General features: G+C 35.7%; 1 protein-coding gene across 4 annotated transcripts in view; it reads left to right on the top strand.

Moving 5' to 3' along the window:
• AGMO (alkylglycerol monooxygenase) overlaps nt 1-16407 on the top strand; it is a 195274-nt gene that overhangs the window by 68151 nt on the left and 110716 nt on the right. For 3 of the 4 annotated variants that reach the window (XR_013946815.1, XM_080580944.1, XM_080580943.1), the window contains exons 4-5: nt 9644-9747; nt 15399-15494. Coding sequence is in view for 3 of the 4 variants with exons in the window: in XM_080580944.1 (XP_080437070.1) it covers nt 9644-9747; nt 15399-15494 (200 nt within the window). In the remaining variant the exon portion in view is untranslated. Of the gene's footprint in view, nt 1-6069; nt 6130-9643; nt 9748-15398; nt 15495-16407 lie in introns of all 4 variants that reach the window. The other variant, XM_080580942.1, reaches the window with a different exon arrangement.

Below are 16407 nucleotides of genomic sequence, written 5' to 3'. Positions count from 1 at the left end.
ATTTCCCTGGCATTTTTGATTGTATTGTTCTGAGGGTCAAAAACTAAGATTAATGTTGCTGAGTTAGTATCATTTATTGTTTTCTTCCTAATATTCTGCAGCTTTATGTTTCTTTACCGTATGCAAGCTCAGTTTTGAAAATTGTGGGAAAAGGTTTCACTGGCATCCATTCTTGCCATTAAAGTGCTTCCCATCTGAATATTGCCTGCCAAAGTATGTGGTATCCTGCAGAGCAAGAGGATGAGGACATAGATTGCAATGAAGCTGAACAGTTTGCACTTCCTAACAGTGACACTAGACATCAATCTTGTGTAGAGACAGCCCAGAATACAGAAGAATAAGAACTCTTTAAAAAAACCCTACAAAAAAAAAAAAATTAGTTTTCTTTTTTTTTCAGTTTTCTTTTTTTTTCAGTTTTCTCCATTTAATTCCAGAAGTTTTCTTCTAAGATTCTTCAAGATGAATATGTTTTCAAGTTGCATAAGCTGACATTTCAGTGGCAGAGGCTTTTGAGGAGAAAAAAAAATATATATATATTTATGAAGGATTTAAAGAAGGAAATTTATATATATCGATAGGCTCTTTGAAGTAACTTATTATTTACAGATTTTATTTAATTTAGTCTAATTAGATTTTATATAATTTAGTCTAATTTAGTTCTCTTTATCATCAAGCTAAGGAGTAGAGTGTTAATTTGGCCACAGCTAATATGTTTCACACATTTGTACTACAGTTTGACATCAGTATTCAGCAGCACCAAGTTATATTCTACAGGCTGGAAAGATTGCCAGTGCTGCAATCAGCCATATTTGGAGGAGATTGAGTCAAGTCTGCAGCTTGTATGAAGTGGCATAGCTCTATGAAGTCAATTTGCACCAGCTGCTGAGGATCTTCTCCTTTACACAGGAATTTGTTGCAGGTTTTTATTTTAATATATGAATCTAGTTTCACCAACAGAATGATTTATAGCTGGGCAATTAATGAGCCATATGCTTCTCTTTGTAGTAAAAAAGGTGTGGAAAGAGCTAAGTGCTGCAAAAAGTTGCTTCAGCAATGAGCTGCAAAAGTTAATATACACCATGTCAGTCAATCAGGAGGCTGTAAGGGTGTCAGGTGGATAAACTTTGCTATAACCAGTAGGAACCCTCACTGAAAAAAAAAAAGATAACTGAAGAATTTGGGCTAAATAGTAGACTTATGCTGGAAAATGCATCATATGACTTGGGACTGTGTTCACAAACAGGATTTTTCGCTATGATTTAGGTATTCTTGAAGCTGCCACGGCACCATTTTTTATTATTTTATATATTTTTTTTCTAATTTGGTACAAATTGGAGTTGTTTTCAGACTATTACATCTAAAGAATCTGTTATGAAAGCTGTGACAGCCAGAAAGCAGGATACCCAAACCTTTTACACCCAGGAATGTGTTGAAAGCAGCCCTGAGGAGAAGGACCTGAGGATCCTTGATGAGAAGCTCAGCTTGAGCTAGCAATGTGCACTTGCAGCCCAGAAAGCCAACTGTACCCTGGGCTGCATGAAAAGCAGTGTGGCCAACAGGTCGAGGGAGGTGATTCTCCCCCTCTGCTCTGCTCTCATGAGACCCCAATTGGACTAGTGTGTTCAGCTCTGAGGCCCCCAGTACAAGAAGGACATGGCAGTGTTAGAATGAGTCCAAAGGAGGGCCACAAAGATGATCAAGGGGCTAGAGCATCTCTCCTATGAAGACAAACTGAGGGAGCTGGTGTTGTTCAGCCTGAAGAAAAGGCTCCAGGGAGACACTATAGTGATTTTTCCAAGAACTAAAGGGGGTCTATGGGAAAGCTGGAGAGGGACTCTTTGTCAGGAAGTGTAGTGATAAGACAAGGGAGAATGGCTTTACACTAAAAAAGTGTAGATTTAGATTAGACATTAGGAAGAAGTTATTTATTCAGAAGGCTGCCCAAAAGAACAGGCTGCCCAAAGAAGCAGTGGATGCCCCATCTCTGGAAGTGTTCAAGGCCAGGTTGGATGGTGCTTTGAGCAACCTGGTCTGGTGGAAGGTGCCCCTGCCCATGCCAGGGGTTTGGAACTGGATGATCTTTAAGGTCCCTTCCAACCCAAACCATTCTGTGATTCTGTGAGAGATGAGCAATTGTGTAACAGCTGCTGCCATCATGTTTCCTTGTGGTCCAAATATACAGATCTTGAAACAGAGATCATCCAAAGCTCAGGCAAACAAAACTTTGACTAGCCACAGAGCTCCTGTAAGCAACTAGAGAATTTGAACAATTGGCTCCAGAAAAGTGTGAGAAACAGGTTGTTCAGGCAAGTTGGTATAGAAGAATGTGTGTGAGACACAGCAGCATACTAAAAAACACTTACCAAATATTCAGTTATTTTCAAAGATTACATGTGCACATGTTGCTAAGGCTTCATTCGTTCTTTGTATTTCTTAATTTTCTGAAAAATTTCTATTTGTCTTTGTGGTAGTGTCCAAATCCAACATTAGCATGAGAAAATTTCTTTGGGTCATTTATCTTCTCCATATCTTTCCCCATGAAGGAATACACATTCATTTGCTTTTAAAACTATGAGTGGAGTCAGAGATTGAGTCAGTGTGAATTAACTTCTGAATCCTTACCTAATAAACTTTATTCTCTTGTGTTTTACCATGGAATGCATGGAGGGAGACTGTTCAGTTCCTAGGAACTATATGAAGAGCTTCTCACAGGCCATAGGTTAGGAGTGACCTATTGCAATTAACTTATATTCTTACTCTAGTTTGCATTAATGTAATAACTTTGCAGGCAGTGTGATTCACGCAGCTTAGCTTCTGATGGAACTATTCCTACTATAAGAGACAGTGAGTCTGGGGAGCTCTGTGGCTTTTTCTTGCCTTCTCAATGATATTCTATGCTTGTGAGCATGCCAAGAAATAGCACAGGGCACCTATGGGTTGAGAAGACCATTATTTTTAAGCCAGCCAAGCTCTGCTTTTCTAACCATGTAGTACCTTTACAAATTCAGAAGCGTATGAGAGTATAGTTCACAGTCCTCTCAGATTATTGCTATGAGGGTATATGATCTGGTCCATTGTTTGTTCTGGGTAGCATTTGTAATACTTTGGCTTGTCTTGAGTCTTCCCACGTTTCCCTAGACCATTCTGCATCTTAAGTTTTGCAGATTTTATTGTGGATTTTTTGTGTGGGAGCAGTTTTGTGTTTTCAACTGGTATGGCAGGAGATCAAGCAGGAGGTTTTGGCTTGTGCACAGATTCTGGAGGCAGGTTTTGTAGAAGGTTGCTCCAGTTTTTGGCTTCTTAGCCATGGGAGCATATACCATGTATTACTTGATTGTAAGTTAGCCCACTCACTAAATAGTTTGCTGACCGCACACAGTAATTCAAGAAGAGGGCTGAAAAACAGAGATAGTACTGAATAAAGTACAGAAAAAACAAAACAAAACAAAACACCACCACACATCTGACATCACAGAAGAATCAGATGCTGAATTTTTCTTGAAAATTCCTAATTAAGTTGGTGGACTGCAACTATGTAGAGTGTCACACGGTGGCATTATTTTCTGTTTGAGACTGCTTGTTTGATATTCCAAATGATTATCTATGCTGGAATTACCTGTGTAATAAAATATATTTCATTGTAAAATGACCAAAGATGAATAGATTGTGCTGAGGCTGAAGAGGTACTTCTGACTTGTTCCACTTATCCTCCTGAAACACAAACTCTGGTAGCAAAGGCTAACGTAGTCTGTTTTTCCTTTTATGCTAACTAGCAGCGGAACTCCTATTTTCTAATTGCTGAAAACTGGTCTGTGTCAGGTACACATGCATGTAGGTGCTTTCCAATAAGAATGTGCTTTCCAATAAGAATGTGAAAGAGAAAGTCCAGAAAATTGTTTGAAGCTATACTGTGAATGGTGTCTAATTCATGACTCAATCCCAATTCTCCTTACAGGTAGTCTTTTGGTTTACATGTGTGACTATCCCGAAAATGCAAACTACAACATTTACTGTAGCCAAGGCCACAATGTAAGAAAAAGATCTTATTAAAAAAGAAGAAAGAAAGATGTGTATATTTCCCTGTATGCACTCTTTGTGTGTGGCATGTAATAGTCTTCCAGATATTTCCTTGGATCTTATCCTGGTTTCTTTAAACCCATGCAGCTCTTTGCTTACATTAACATAACTGAGGGAAGAATTTGTTCCTATAAGAATTAAATTTGTATTACAAAGGAAGCAGAGGCTTTTGGCAAATAACTTATCTTGCAACACTTATTGAACACTTAAATGAAAATCATAAAGCAAATTTGGATCAGAAGAGTAAGAAAAGAGGGTCTACATATAAACTATATAACTATATATATATATAACTATAACTATATAAAGATTTCTGTTTTCATGTCTGATAGAATGAATTTGAGGGTGACTTCTCAATTTTAATAAAGGCATTCACTCAGTGTCCCAAGGCACAGTTCTTTAGCCAACTTTTACAAAAAACAAACAAACAGTAATTGTATTTCCCAGTGACAAACCCCTGGCTGTCTCAGTGGTTTTTCATCCAATGCAAATGTAGAATCCAGCTGGGAAGGTGAACCTTTCTGGGGAAAAAAACAAAACAAAACAAACAAACAAACAAAAAAAAATCCTCTATGAGAACAGATCCATTCAAAGATCTCAGAAGCATCAATGGAACAAATCAATTAGAGCGGGGCAGGAAGGTAATGAGTAATCACACAGTTGTTTTTTAAGTAAGTGAAGCTAGTAGTTTAGTGAAGAAATTAAGTAGCATTCATTCCTCTCTATCTTACCTTTGTTGGAAGAGTAAAAGGCATATAGAAGGACTGGAAGTTTCACTTTCTAGGCCAATATCCTCACTTTCTGAAGAAGAATAGACTCATGACATGATCCCTTAACTATTGCTTGTAGGTGAATGCCAGACTGAGTACCTGCATTTGAGTATCAGCAGGTCACAGCTGCTCTAAGAAGTAGCAGTTGTCATGCTGGGGTTAGCAGGGGGCCACACTGGGTGATGGGTTTCTTGCCATTTGCTTGTTTTTGTGAAGTTCATCACAAAGTGGTAACTTGTGACATAGGACAAGTAATGTTCCTGTCTTAGTTTATACCCAGTTCAATTCAACACTGAATCTTGTAAGAGGTGTCAAGCATAGTCAAACTGAATGTTTTGTTTAATTTTAACTGGATGCTAAGGGGAAACTTTTACCTGTTTGCTTAGCTACAATCAGTGTTGACTTAAAGAGAACAGAGACTATACAAGACTCATCATATGGAAACGTTCCTAAACCATCTGTTTGTTGGTAGGTGTTTTGTTTGTTTGTTTTTCTTCCCAGTTTATCTTATGTCCAGAAATTCAGGTGTAATAAAGTTACAAAGAAATTACCAACCATCAGATCTTTACCATTTCAATGATTTTGAGGATTGTGAAAAAAGGCTGTTTTCAATGACATGGCTGTGAAATTACAACAGGGTATTTTAGCAAATATATTTTCTCCAGTTGTTAATCAAAATGTAGTGGGATGTGGAAATCACTGAAAGCTGCGGAAATGAACGACAACAAAAGCTCATTTTGAACTTCCCACATCATGTATTCTTAAAGAGAAATCTTATGTGTATGGTGACCAGTTTCTGTCACCACAAGGGAAATACTTCAGTAGTGAAATACGGCCCAGGTGTTGGATCTATCTTTTGGTCTCATTGAAAGGGACTTGATTAATGCCAAAACAAAAAATCTGAAGTAGAAAAAAAAATAAAGCTAGGTGCAATCATTCATACTACTGTGGTATGGTTGTGATGGTGTGTGAAACTGAATTTTTATATATTACTTATGATGAGGAGGGAGGGAAGAAGGGGGGGTGGAGGAAATGATAACATCTTCTCTTTGGCTTTTCCAAAAGGAAGAAAGATTAAAGTGGGAAGGAAATTTAGTAGTCTCCTTCTGCATAATGAAGACCTATGTCTAATAGAAGATAAAGATGGCATTTTCGTTTCAGGTAGTTCTGAGAAAATTTTTTGATGGATTTTGAAGGATTTTCTTGTGTTCTGTTTTAATAGGTGGAAACCTGTTGTGCTATTTGGATACAGCGAAGAACAGAACAACATCTTGCTACTGGAGTTAATCATTGCTTAATACATTGCTGTTGTCACTGTGTAGAATCAGTGAATTTTTTCACTTGCCAACCAATATAAAACCTGAAATAATCAGCATGTAATTTTATAAGAGAATGAATGGTAACATCTAGATAGGTGAAGAAGGAAAGAAAATTGATGCTATATAGGATGTTCTGGATGATGGACGGGTTATCATCTGGCCCTCAGTTTTCTCTCTAGCTCTTCAGGTCTACACAGACTCAGACATGCAATTAGTAAAATCAGGGGGCTGAGAGTAGTTCAGAGATTTGTATCATAACCCTAAAGGAAAATAAAAAATTGTCTTTGATACTATTATCATTAGTCTGATATATGAATTCTATTGATAAAAGAAAGAAAATGAGAGGCTGAGGGAACTGGATCAGAGAGGAGGAGACTTAAGGGGACCTAAAAGTAGCTTTGAGCAGAGATGAAGCATCTTTTGTCAAGAAGATAGAGCCAGGCTTTTTGCAGAAGTGCATGGTGGGAAGGCAAGAGACAATGGAGAAGAAAACAGGTTCTGGCTGCATGTAAGAAAAAAACTTTTCCTTAGTTAGGACAATCAGGAACAGGTTATGGAGAGAGTTTGTATGGTTTCTGTCTTCAGAGGTTTCCAAGACCCAGCTAACCCTCAGAAACCTCATAGTTGTTCTTGTTCTGAGCAGGAGGTTAGACGAGATATCTGTTCTGCTCCTTTACAGCCCGAATTATCCTATGATTCTATGATGTTAATTCTCCTGAATCAAAAATGGTTTTGTGCATATTTGCTTTTTTTTTTTAAATTTTGTATACTAATCACATTAACTTAGAAAACAGTCAAAATTTCATTAGAGCATTGTCTACATGGCAATTCCATTGCCTACTTTTATTCCTGTGTCTTCACTCATGAATTTAAACTGGGGAGATCTATAAAACACTGTAATACTTCCTGGTTTGTACGTGGATTCTTTAAAAAAAAAAAAAAGTTTCAAAATTATCTGTATCTCACTCTTGCTCTCCTTTTTGGTCATTATATAGTAACAAACATGAGAAAATGCACAATACAGTCTTTTATAATTTCATTCTAATTCAAATAACTTTTTTCTTTTTATTTCAAGTAATCATCATTACATATGAATGAAAAAGTGAGAGCACAACCCTTTTATAGACCCATACTTTTCTGTTTCTGATGGTTAGTGAGCAATCAGCTGTATTCTTTGATGAGTGCTTGGTCTGTTTCTTACATTTGTGGGAAGTCTTTTAGCTGTAATGGCTATAATTATTTTTAATGTGCTAATGGTTACAGACTGAGTTTTGGGGTGATCCATTTCACACTTACTTATTATGTTATTCTTCTGCTCAAATAAAAGTTATAGTAATCAGTTTCTTCCCATTAATATTGAGGACAAAAATTATTTCTGATCATCAACTCTGTTAAGTCAAGGAATTTAACATAGACTGTGCCACTGATGTCAGCAAAAAGAGGATTAAGGAGGAAGATTTAATTCATTTAACTGTAGCAGAAAAAGTCAGAAATGGCTTTAGCAGTTAAATTGCTTGTGACATAATTGTTTGTTTATGTTTCTAATATTCCTGTGGTGTATTTTAGAATGATAGATCATTTAAGTTGACTGGCACATCTGAAAGATTAACATTATACCAATATTCAGTTACCTTGTTCCGTAATTTAGCTAGTGTAAGAGGCAGTTTAACTGAAAAATGAATGCTAATAAAGTACCTGTTTAGTAATTCATTTTGAAAACCATTTGACCTTAACTAGACTGAAAGTAGACTGTAAAAATCATCATAGATTCCCTTCCTTGAACTTTTCACAATGCTGAAAAATGACTGAGGGAAAGAAGCAAGATCCAGTTACTGTACCCTGTTTGTACAGCTGTACTTCATTGAGTGGAGGCTTGTGTTACACACAGTTTGTGATAGGAAGTAAATGCTTTTAAAACAACTAAGGAGACAGGTCTTTAACCTCCACCTTTTCAGATGCTTTGTTCACTCATTTAGCTTCTGTCGAAGTCTTGGGAAACGTTTCAAATACAAATTATTATTGAGTACTGAAGCTCACCTGAATAATTCATCTCCTAGTGAGCTCATTAGAGAGAGATGAGTTAAGATTGTTTATTTATTTATTATTATTAGAGAGAGATATTACTAATTCTTGATACAGAGAACATTTGCTGTTTCAGGGACAAATACGTTTAAAGAAGGAAGAATTCTCAGACTGAATATTAAGTGAGGCTTATGATAGATGAAGTTAGAGTTTTAATTCAGCAATGGTAATGATTTTCAAGGACTTAGAGGACATTCAGAAATGATGTCATGTAGTCTGTCAAAAATCCATCAAAATTCATTATATTTTAAAATTTTAATTTCTAACATGTAAGGCTTTTACCTCCTGTTACAAGACTGTTTAGTCCCATGAAATGGTGAAGACACTTTAAGATTCATTAAGGGGATTTTTTGGCAGTGCTTCACATTGCAAGAACATGTTAATCACCAGACCTAAACTGTTTGATTAAATACACACTATAAGATCATTCTGTGAATTAAATTCAAATATCTGCCAAGGGCACTTCTCTAATTGCTCTGGTGTAAGAAGTCAGTGGCAATGGCAGCATGCAGTTGATGGTCAGCCAGATAACTTTTAATTTCTGTAATCAGCTGAGGCTGTGTACATTTCATCCTTTGAAATATATGTGACCTTGAATTTAGTTTCATGCTACATATATATATATATAAATATATATGTATACTGCTATATAACGCCAAAAAAGCATTATTTGGTCTGCATTAGCCACCCACTTCCACATTTTGCTATAATTAACATCTTCATAGCTTGTAGCATCTGATGGCCATGAGCATTCTTGGCTTTCATTTCTGTTTGATAACCTCCCACTTAAGACTGTTCAGATACAAATATTTACTGCAATGAGGCCACCCAGGTTTGCACTTAAAGAGAAAATGCCTTGAAATACTATTAGGATTTTGAAGTATTCTTCTTCATTTTAGTACATCAGAGGTGTCATGCCTTCAGAACACAACTGGAATTGGTTTTACCCTTATTCCAGCAACTTTTTGGAACCACAACACAATAGAGTAACTGCTCTCCTTTAGCTGAATCTAGAGTTTCCAGCAGTTTTGAGCAAACAGCCATTTGTTTTTCCATTTGTGGAAAAGAAGTGGGCAGGCAATAGTTGTGTTTCATGGTCTGGGATACAAGTGGACTTGAAGATTTATGTGATTTTATGTGAAAACCATAAGCATAACAGCAGATATCAGTTAAGTTGTTTAAACAGTCAGCTGACATGTAACCCGGTCTAACCAAACTCATCTCTGGACATTAGTTTTCATTTCTTGTTATACTATATTATACTATGGTATAATAGCAAAGTGTAAATTGGGGATTTAGTTCCTTTTAGCTTAAGAAGGAAAAAATAAGGCCATAGGAAACAAATGTTGCTTTGTTCTCTGGTATGTGCCTCATTAGAAATTATGTGTTTTGCAGAGGTTAATATACTGTGGGCAGCACACCAGGTACATCATAGTTCTGAAGATTACAACTTATTCACAGCGTTGAGACAATCTGTACTGCAGAAATACACCTCCTGGGTAAGTTGCACAAGATTTGACAACTTAATATCACCAAGATCTAGTAAAAGTGAAAATACAGTGTTTATTTCCCTTCAAAGAAAAACATGTAAATTATTTTAGATGTTAAACACTGAAAAGCACAGATGAAACTGAAGAATCTGAAAGTCATAAGCTTTAAAAATACATTCATTAATGATTTTATAGCAAACTTGAAAAGTGATACACTAATTAATTTTAAGAAGGGTAATTTTAACTCTTTTTCATATATTCATAACTTTCCAGGAAAAATGTGACTTTAAAAAAAAAAATTTAGTTATTCATGCATCAGTGCAAGAGAAGATCAGAATATAGTATACCTACTCTAGAATATGTCCACGTAGCTGAAAGGAGCAGAGAAATAAGAAAAGATTGCTTTAGACATGCAAACAGATTTATTTTTGTATCTGCTCATGTAATATGTCAGCACTCCAGTAAGTCAAAGAAATATGCCGCCACTTTTATCTAGCTTTATTTCAGATGAAATGTATTGTAAATAATGATCTGTGTATGCATCAAATAGAAATTAAGATAAGTACTCATTTACAGATTTAATTGAACATACTATCCAGTCTTAACTTTTGGGCACAAGGCAACTGCTGCTTTTCAACAGCTGCTCTCTCATATTCTCTTATGACTGTTTTTTTAAACTCATATTGTGATTTCTTAGTTTTTTTTTCATTGTTGTTTGTTTGTTTTTGAAGTATAAAAACTTCAAAATTTGAACTCTCAGTATTAGATTTCAGAAGTAATTTTAAACATATTTTTATAGTTAGAAGATATATAAAAGCTGTCCTGCAGTGAGGTATAACGCTAATGGTGGAATAAACCTACAGTCCTCTGTGAATCTCTATGACTAACCTATGAGCAAATGACTCAAACAGAAGGGCGTGTGCTCACGAAAATCCAAATCCAGTGTAGCTCCATCAACTTCAGTGAAGTTTGGATTTATGTTCACATAACTGAGAAGGGGTTTAGTCTGTTGTTCTTAGTTGTTTCAAGCACATAACATTAGATAAATTTAAGCAGTAGGTTCCAAAAAAATTATGAGCTTTTCTAGAACTTGTGAAAACTCTCTCTTAGTTTTGCTTCTTAAAATATTCTCTGTAAATTATTATTTTTATTCATAAAATAGTCATCTGATGTTCGTAGCAGTGCCGCAAATATAAATGGCCATAAGGAACAATAGTCAAAGTATCTCTGTCACAGCCCCACTTTCTGTGTAAATACTGCCATGTTAAAGATTTAACTTTGAACATTTTACCCATTGGGACCATATGTACAAATGCTTAACAAAAACAATAATTCAAAAAAGACAAAAAGCCTGTGTGTGTACATATGGGTGTGTTTATGAGTATATTGTCTGCCTGAGTGGTTTTCAGGATGATACCTCAGAGAGTACAAAATATTCAGGAAGGCCAAGGTGTCTGGCAATCTTAGGTTCTAGAAACCATCCTCAGGACCACACTAGTATCACTTGTCAAATAATATATGTGCGTTTAAAATTGATTTGCTTTGAACAAAGGGAAAGCAACATAGAATCTATAATACTTTTGTGTGCAGTTTTTTTTCTGCCAATATTTGATATTAACCAAAACATTTTGTTAGTATAAATATGGGGATTTTCATCTCCCTGGAACTTTTGGAGAAAGAAAACTACTACACCTTTCAAAGCCTAAATGTGCACAAGCACTATTCCTGCTAATTCTTGCACTTTTATTTTTATTTTTTTTTGGACTGCCAGACTTGTCCAGTGCCTCAAAGATGCCTCAAAGCTGAAACCCAGTGAAATCTTTAGTTAATCTCTGGGAATGATTTATGTCACTGAATCTGTACTGTTGAATGCAGTTTCAAATCAAGTTTTTTGGACACTGTGAGAATGTTGTGGTGGATGATGTGGGATTTTAAGACTGTTCTGTTGCCAGCTATGTATGTGTTTTAAGTTAAGGAGTATAAGATAAATAAATTAGAATATCAGTCTCTGTGGGTTGTGCTTGTGCTGACTGAAAAGATTTGAAATGAAAAAGAGAAAATCATGCTTTAACTACAATCAGTGTGGTGTGAAATGTACTCTTGAACTTGGAACCAAATGTCTATTACTTCATGTCATTTGCACACAAAACATTTCCCTTTGTCCAGTAGAGGAGAGATGATGCAGACCTAGTGTTAAACTGAGAGATGGTTTTGAAGTCCATTTGGGGAGGAAATAGATGGAAAGAAAGTATATTCATTTTTAAGAGAACACCAGCATGCTAAGGTTGTATACCTTTTTGCTACTGATGAAGCACCTAGTTAAAGTGTAATTGTGAAAGAAGAATGTAGCATATACACCTTGAAAAGTTTTGGCTTAATTCTTTAAATACCAGTTCTTAACTTTCGTCCAAGGGTAAGATTTAATTGCAAATATTAGATCCATAATAACTTGATAGTTTTAAACTGTACTAAGGTTTTAATTATGCTTTGTTGATTTTAATGCAATGGAAATGTTTGTATATAAATTTCAAAAGGGTAATGGGTAACACTTTTTTCCAGCACAGAATCACAAAGTTGACTTCTTTTCTACTGAGGAGTCTGACAGGTCTTGGATCTGTAAAGGATGCTTTTTTTATATTTACCTTTATTTCCTGAGGAATCATCACAAAAGTACACCCCATGTGAGCTGCCATGGAGGCAGCTTTCCTGTGGATCCTCACTGTGCCCCACAACCACTTCGCTTTGTGCTGATGGTGAGCCTGAAAGATCAGCAGGTAGCCACAGAGACGTGTCCTGGAGAGAAGTGGGCTCAGCACTGGATCTGTGCAGGAAACTAAGCCCTTCTGCTAAACCTCAGGATCTTCAGACTTTTCCCTTTCTTTCTTTCTGGAAGCATTCATAAGCTTTTGCTTACATAAGAGAGACAGAAAAGTAGGGCATGACCAATTCAGAGAGCATGAAATAATGTGGTGGACACGCATCCTTCCGAAAGGGCCGATGCCTTAATTCTTGAGGCATAGTTGTGATGCAGCAGCTCCAGATATGAATTCCTCTCCACCCCCTCAATAAGTGCCTTTCCCATCAGGTTATCAGTTACTGTGGCTCTGCCTCAATCTCTGTTGCTGAACCCACAAGTGGGAAAAGATCTGAGTGTGACAAACATTTTTTCTTGAGTTTTGACCAGAAGTTCCATCTTTGAGCCAGGAATGATTTTCTCCTACAGATTAGTGAAAGCTGGTATGTTCCCATGAAATGTTTTGATTTGGTGAATTGGCATTTCCAGTGAAAAAGTACTTAGTGATTTTTTTTTTTAACTGACATTGATCTTGTTGCAGTGGAACCATAAGTAGGAAATTTATTTTTTTATTTTTATTTTTTTTAAGATAAGTTTTCATTTCTCCCTATGGGTTCTGATTTTGTGAATGACCTCTCAAATCCTTTCTGTCCAAAATTTAGCTTACATTGCAAGGAAAAATGAGGCAGTTAGGAAAGCATTCTCCCTTATCAATCTGAAATTTACCTATACATTTATATAAAATTTTCCTCATCTCACCACTTAGCAGGTGGTGAGTACTTCTAGTACTTATTGTGAAAAGTAGGTTAGAAAGTAAATATGAATATGATCCTTCCTTTGCCTGAGTCATCTGTAAATACTGTCAAATTGCCTATGTTAATTTTAGGGAAAAAGCATATCATCTTTAACTCTACTTTAAATCCAGCAACCAATCCCATGCATAATCTGAACACAATTTTTATTTTATTTATTTTATTTTATTTTATTTTATTTATCTTATTTCATTTTATTTTTTTATTTTTTATTTTATTTTATATTTTATTTTATTTTCAACTTCCTCTCCATTCCTTTTGAAAATTTCCCGCTCTTATCATGTCAATAGACAGGTACAATCAGTAATAAGAGAAAACTGCATTAGCATTACCAGCCACGTGTCCTACTTCTTCATTGGCTTCATTGTAAGATGACCTTTGAGAAAAACCATGCCAGCACCCTAGATGTTGTGAGACAAATATCTTCCAGTCCTTTCTTTTTGGAGCTTCCCCCACTTTTAACAATTAAATACTAAGAGGGCTCAGGTTGGTGGCAGGAAGCAAAAGGATCTCAGACAAGAGACTGACTCTATGCCAGTGTTCAGGTTATTTCTTCTAAATTGTGGGAGACTTACACTGCATTTCTGTCTCAGATCATGGAGAATCATGTGTTTGAAAACAGTTCTTCTATTTGTTAATCTTGTGCATAAGGCAGTCTGATCTGCATTAAGTATTTAACACATACCTACCTCTACTCCAAAATTTCATGCCTAAATGCCCCACCTTCATGATGGCATTTACTAGCTCCCACCTTCAGTAAGAGTTCATATGAACTGTTGTGAGTTTACTTAGACCAAGTGATTCTTAGGGATTGAATGTGAAAATTTCACAAGAATATATTTTTCTTTTTTTGTTGTTTGTTTCATAAATATTTCACAAGCGCTTCAATCTTCAAGAATCAGACTGATTAAAACAAGGTTTCTTTCCAGTACTTTGGTCTTGTTCCAGTGTCGAAGCCTGCAGACCAAGCTGGGATTGGAGGGCCTTAGTACTCATGACAGTGAGAAACCACTGTGGTGACTTTCCCAAGAGCATCAGTCACATCAAGGGGATGGGGGTGCATTTGTTTCATAGCCCCAGCTTGATGTCTTACCTATTGGGTAAAACTCTTGACAAAAACCGTGGGAATATCATAATTAAATACTATATAATATGTGTCATTTTTTTGCAGACCTATGCTAAAAGGATTTATGGCTCAGGAAGCCTGTCATGGTTATCTTATTGCTTTCTCTGATATTCAAAGACTTGATTTTGTGAGAAGGATAATAGGAATTTGAATCTGTACTTTAGGAAAGGATTAATTTCTCAGTGCAGCTGGTGTAACACAAGGTCAGGTAGAAAAAAAAAACCACAACTTTGTTCTGATGAAAGCAGACTGACTTCTTACATGTGAATGTCTTGTAAGTCTCATCCTATTGCTCAGCCAGTTAAGCAACTAATTGTGAAATTACTGGGACTCCACTCTGTAAGAAAACATGTTTCCTAAGGAGGCAATTTGCTGAAACTATTTTCATGCCAGCACATCTTTAGAACCCAGCAATGTATCAGGGCATCAAGAGAGATGCTGTGAGGAAGTTAGGGTGAGAATTTATAATTAATTTTGAAAGTGGAGCAAACTACCTTACCCTGATGATGCTCATGGAGGGAGTTCAGATGGAAAGGCTATAATGCTATAAATTCCCGCCTTGCTTATTCTGTGATAATTCTCCCCATTAAGTAAAGCCTTCATGTCAAGGATACGTTGCTGCCTGCTACATATAGTGCAAAGAATAAATATCTCATCTCAGGATTTTTGAGTTCTTTTCTTGATTTTGCTACTTGCTTGCTTTATAACTTTTGGTAAATCACTTTCACTGAAATTTGTCCCGCTTGCTTTTCCATCTCTAGCAGTAACATAATAAACAGTATGTACTCTATATAACGTCCACACTACAGAGGCTTTAGAAAATGAAATTACCTTATGCAGTGCTTTGAGCTCCTGAGATTGTACTTCATTATATCACCACAACTTTAGTGTAATAAATATAATGTATATTTTCTTTTTAATTTTTCAGATGTTCAACTTGCCAATGGCTCTTTTCATTCCGCCATCAGTGTTTGCTGTTCATCTACAGTTTAATCTACTTTACCAGTTTTGGATACATACAGAGGTAAACTAGGTTTTTAAGCCATACCTAAACAGTTAGCCTGGAGAAGTGTCCTGGAAATCTACTAGTAGCTGATTTATTGTGTAAGAAAAATCTTTGTCTGACTTCTTTAAGGAGAAACATCTGTTCATTTTTATTCCTTTTGCTGAATATATATTGCTAAGTTTATAAGAAGCAATGAGGCCAGTTGGTCCCAATTAGATTAAAAAAATAATAACTGTAAGGAATCAAAACTTTTTAATATTTTAATACAATATTTTCCTATCTTGCAGCTTATTAAATATTTCTGGCAGATACTGAAACTGATTTTATTTCTAAGATAAATATTTTAGAGAAAAATATCCAAATAACAGTACTTCTTAAAGACCGTTTAGAGTTAAAACTGAAGATATTGTTTCCTTTTTAATGCAAGTAGTTCTCAGATGAAAAATGTTATTTAGTTATCTAATAGCTATTTGCTTATGACTGCACCTATTTATTTGGTTTGTAAGTGTATAGGCAAAATGTATTTTACATACATACAGAGTTAATTACCCACTGTAATTTGTAAGTAGTTTTCCATACTTCTCAGGTAGTTGGACAGCCTTTCACTCTCACTACAGTAGAGGTGTTTAAAAGTTTTGCATGTTATATGGCAGTAGCATGTATGTCGGTAGCCCCTGCTGGGCTGCAGGCTAATTACCTCTGCAACACTCTTACTCCCTTGATTACTCTCACTACTCAGATGCTTTTTTCCCTCTGTAGTTTCATTATGCCATCTATAGGACATTTATTTTCGAAATATATATATATATATATTTGCTATTTTACGTGACTGTGTTGCTTAAATTACTGTTTTTATTTTCTCTTTTCTGTGTGCTTGCTTAACAAAAAAAAAAAGAAAAAGAATAAAAAAAGAAAAACAAACAAACAAAAA

This window comes from Anser brachyrhynchus, assembly GCF_964034855.1.
Source record: "Anser brachyrhynchus genome assembly, chromosome: 2".
Lineage (NCBI taxonomy): Eukaryota > Metazoa > Chordata > Aves > Anseriformes > Anatidae > Anser > Anser brachyrhynchus.
The sequence above is the reverse complement of the archived record's forward strand: the minus strand, read 5'-3'. Positions and strand labels throughout refer to the sequence as shown.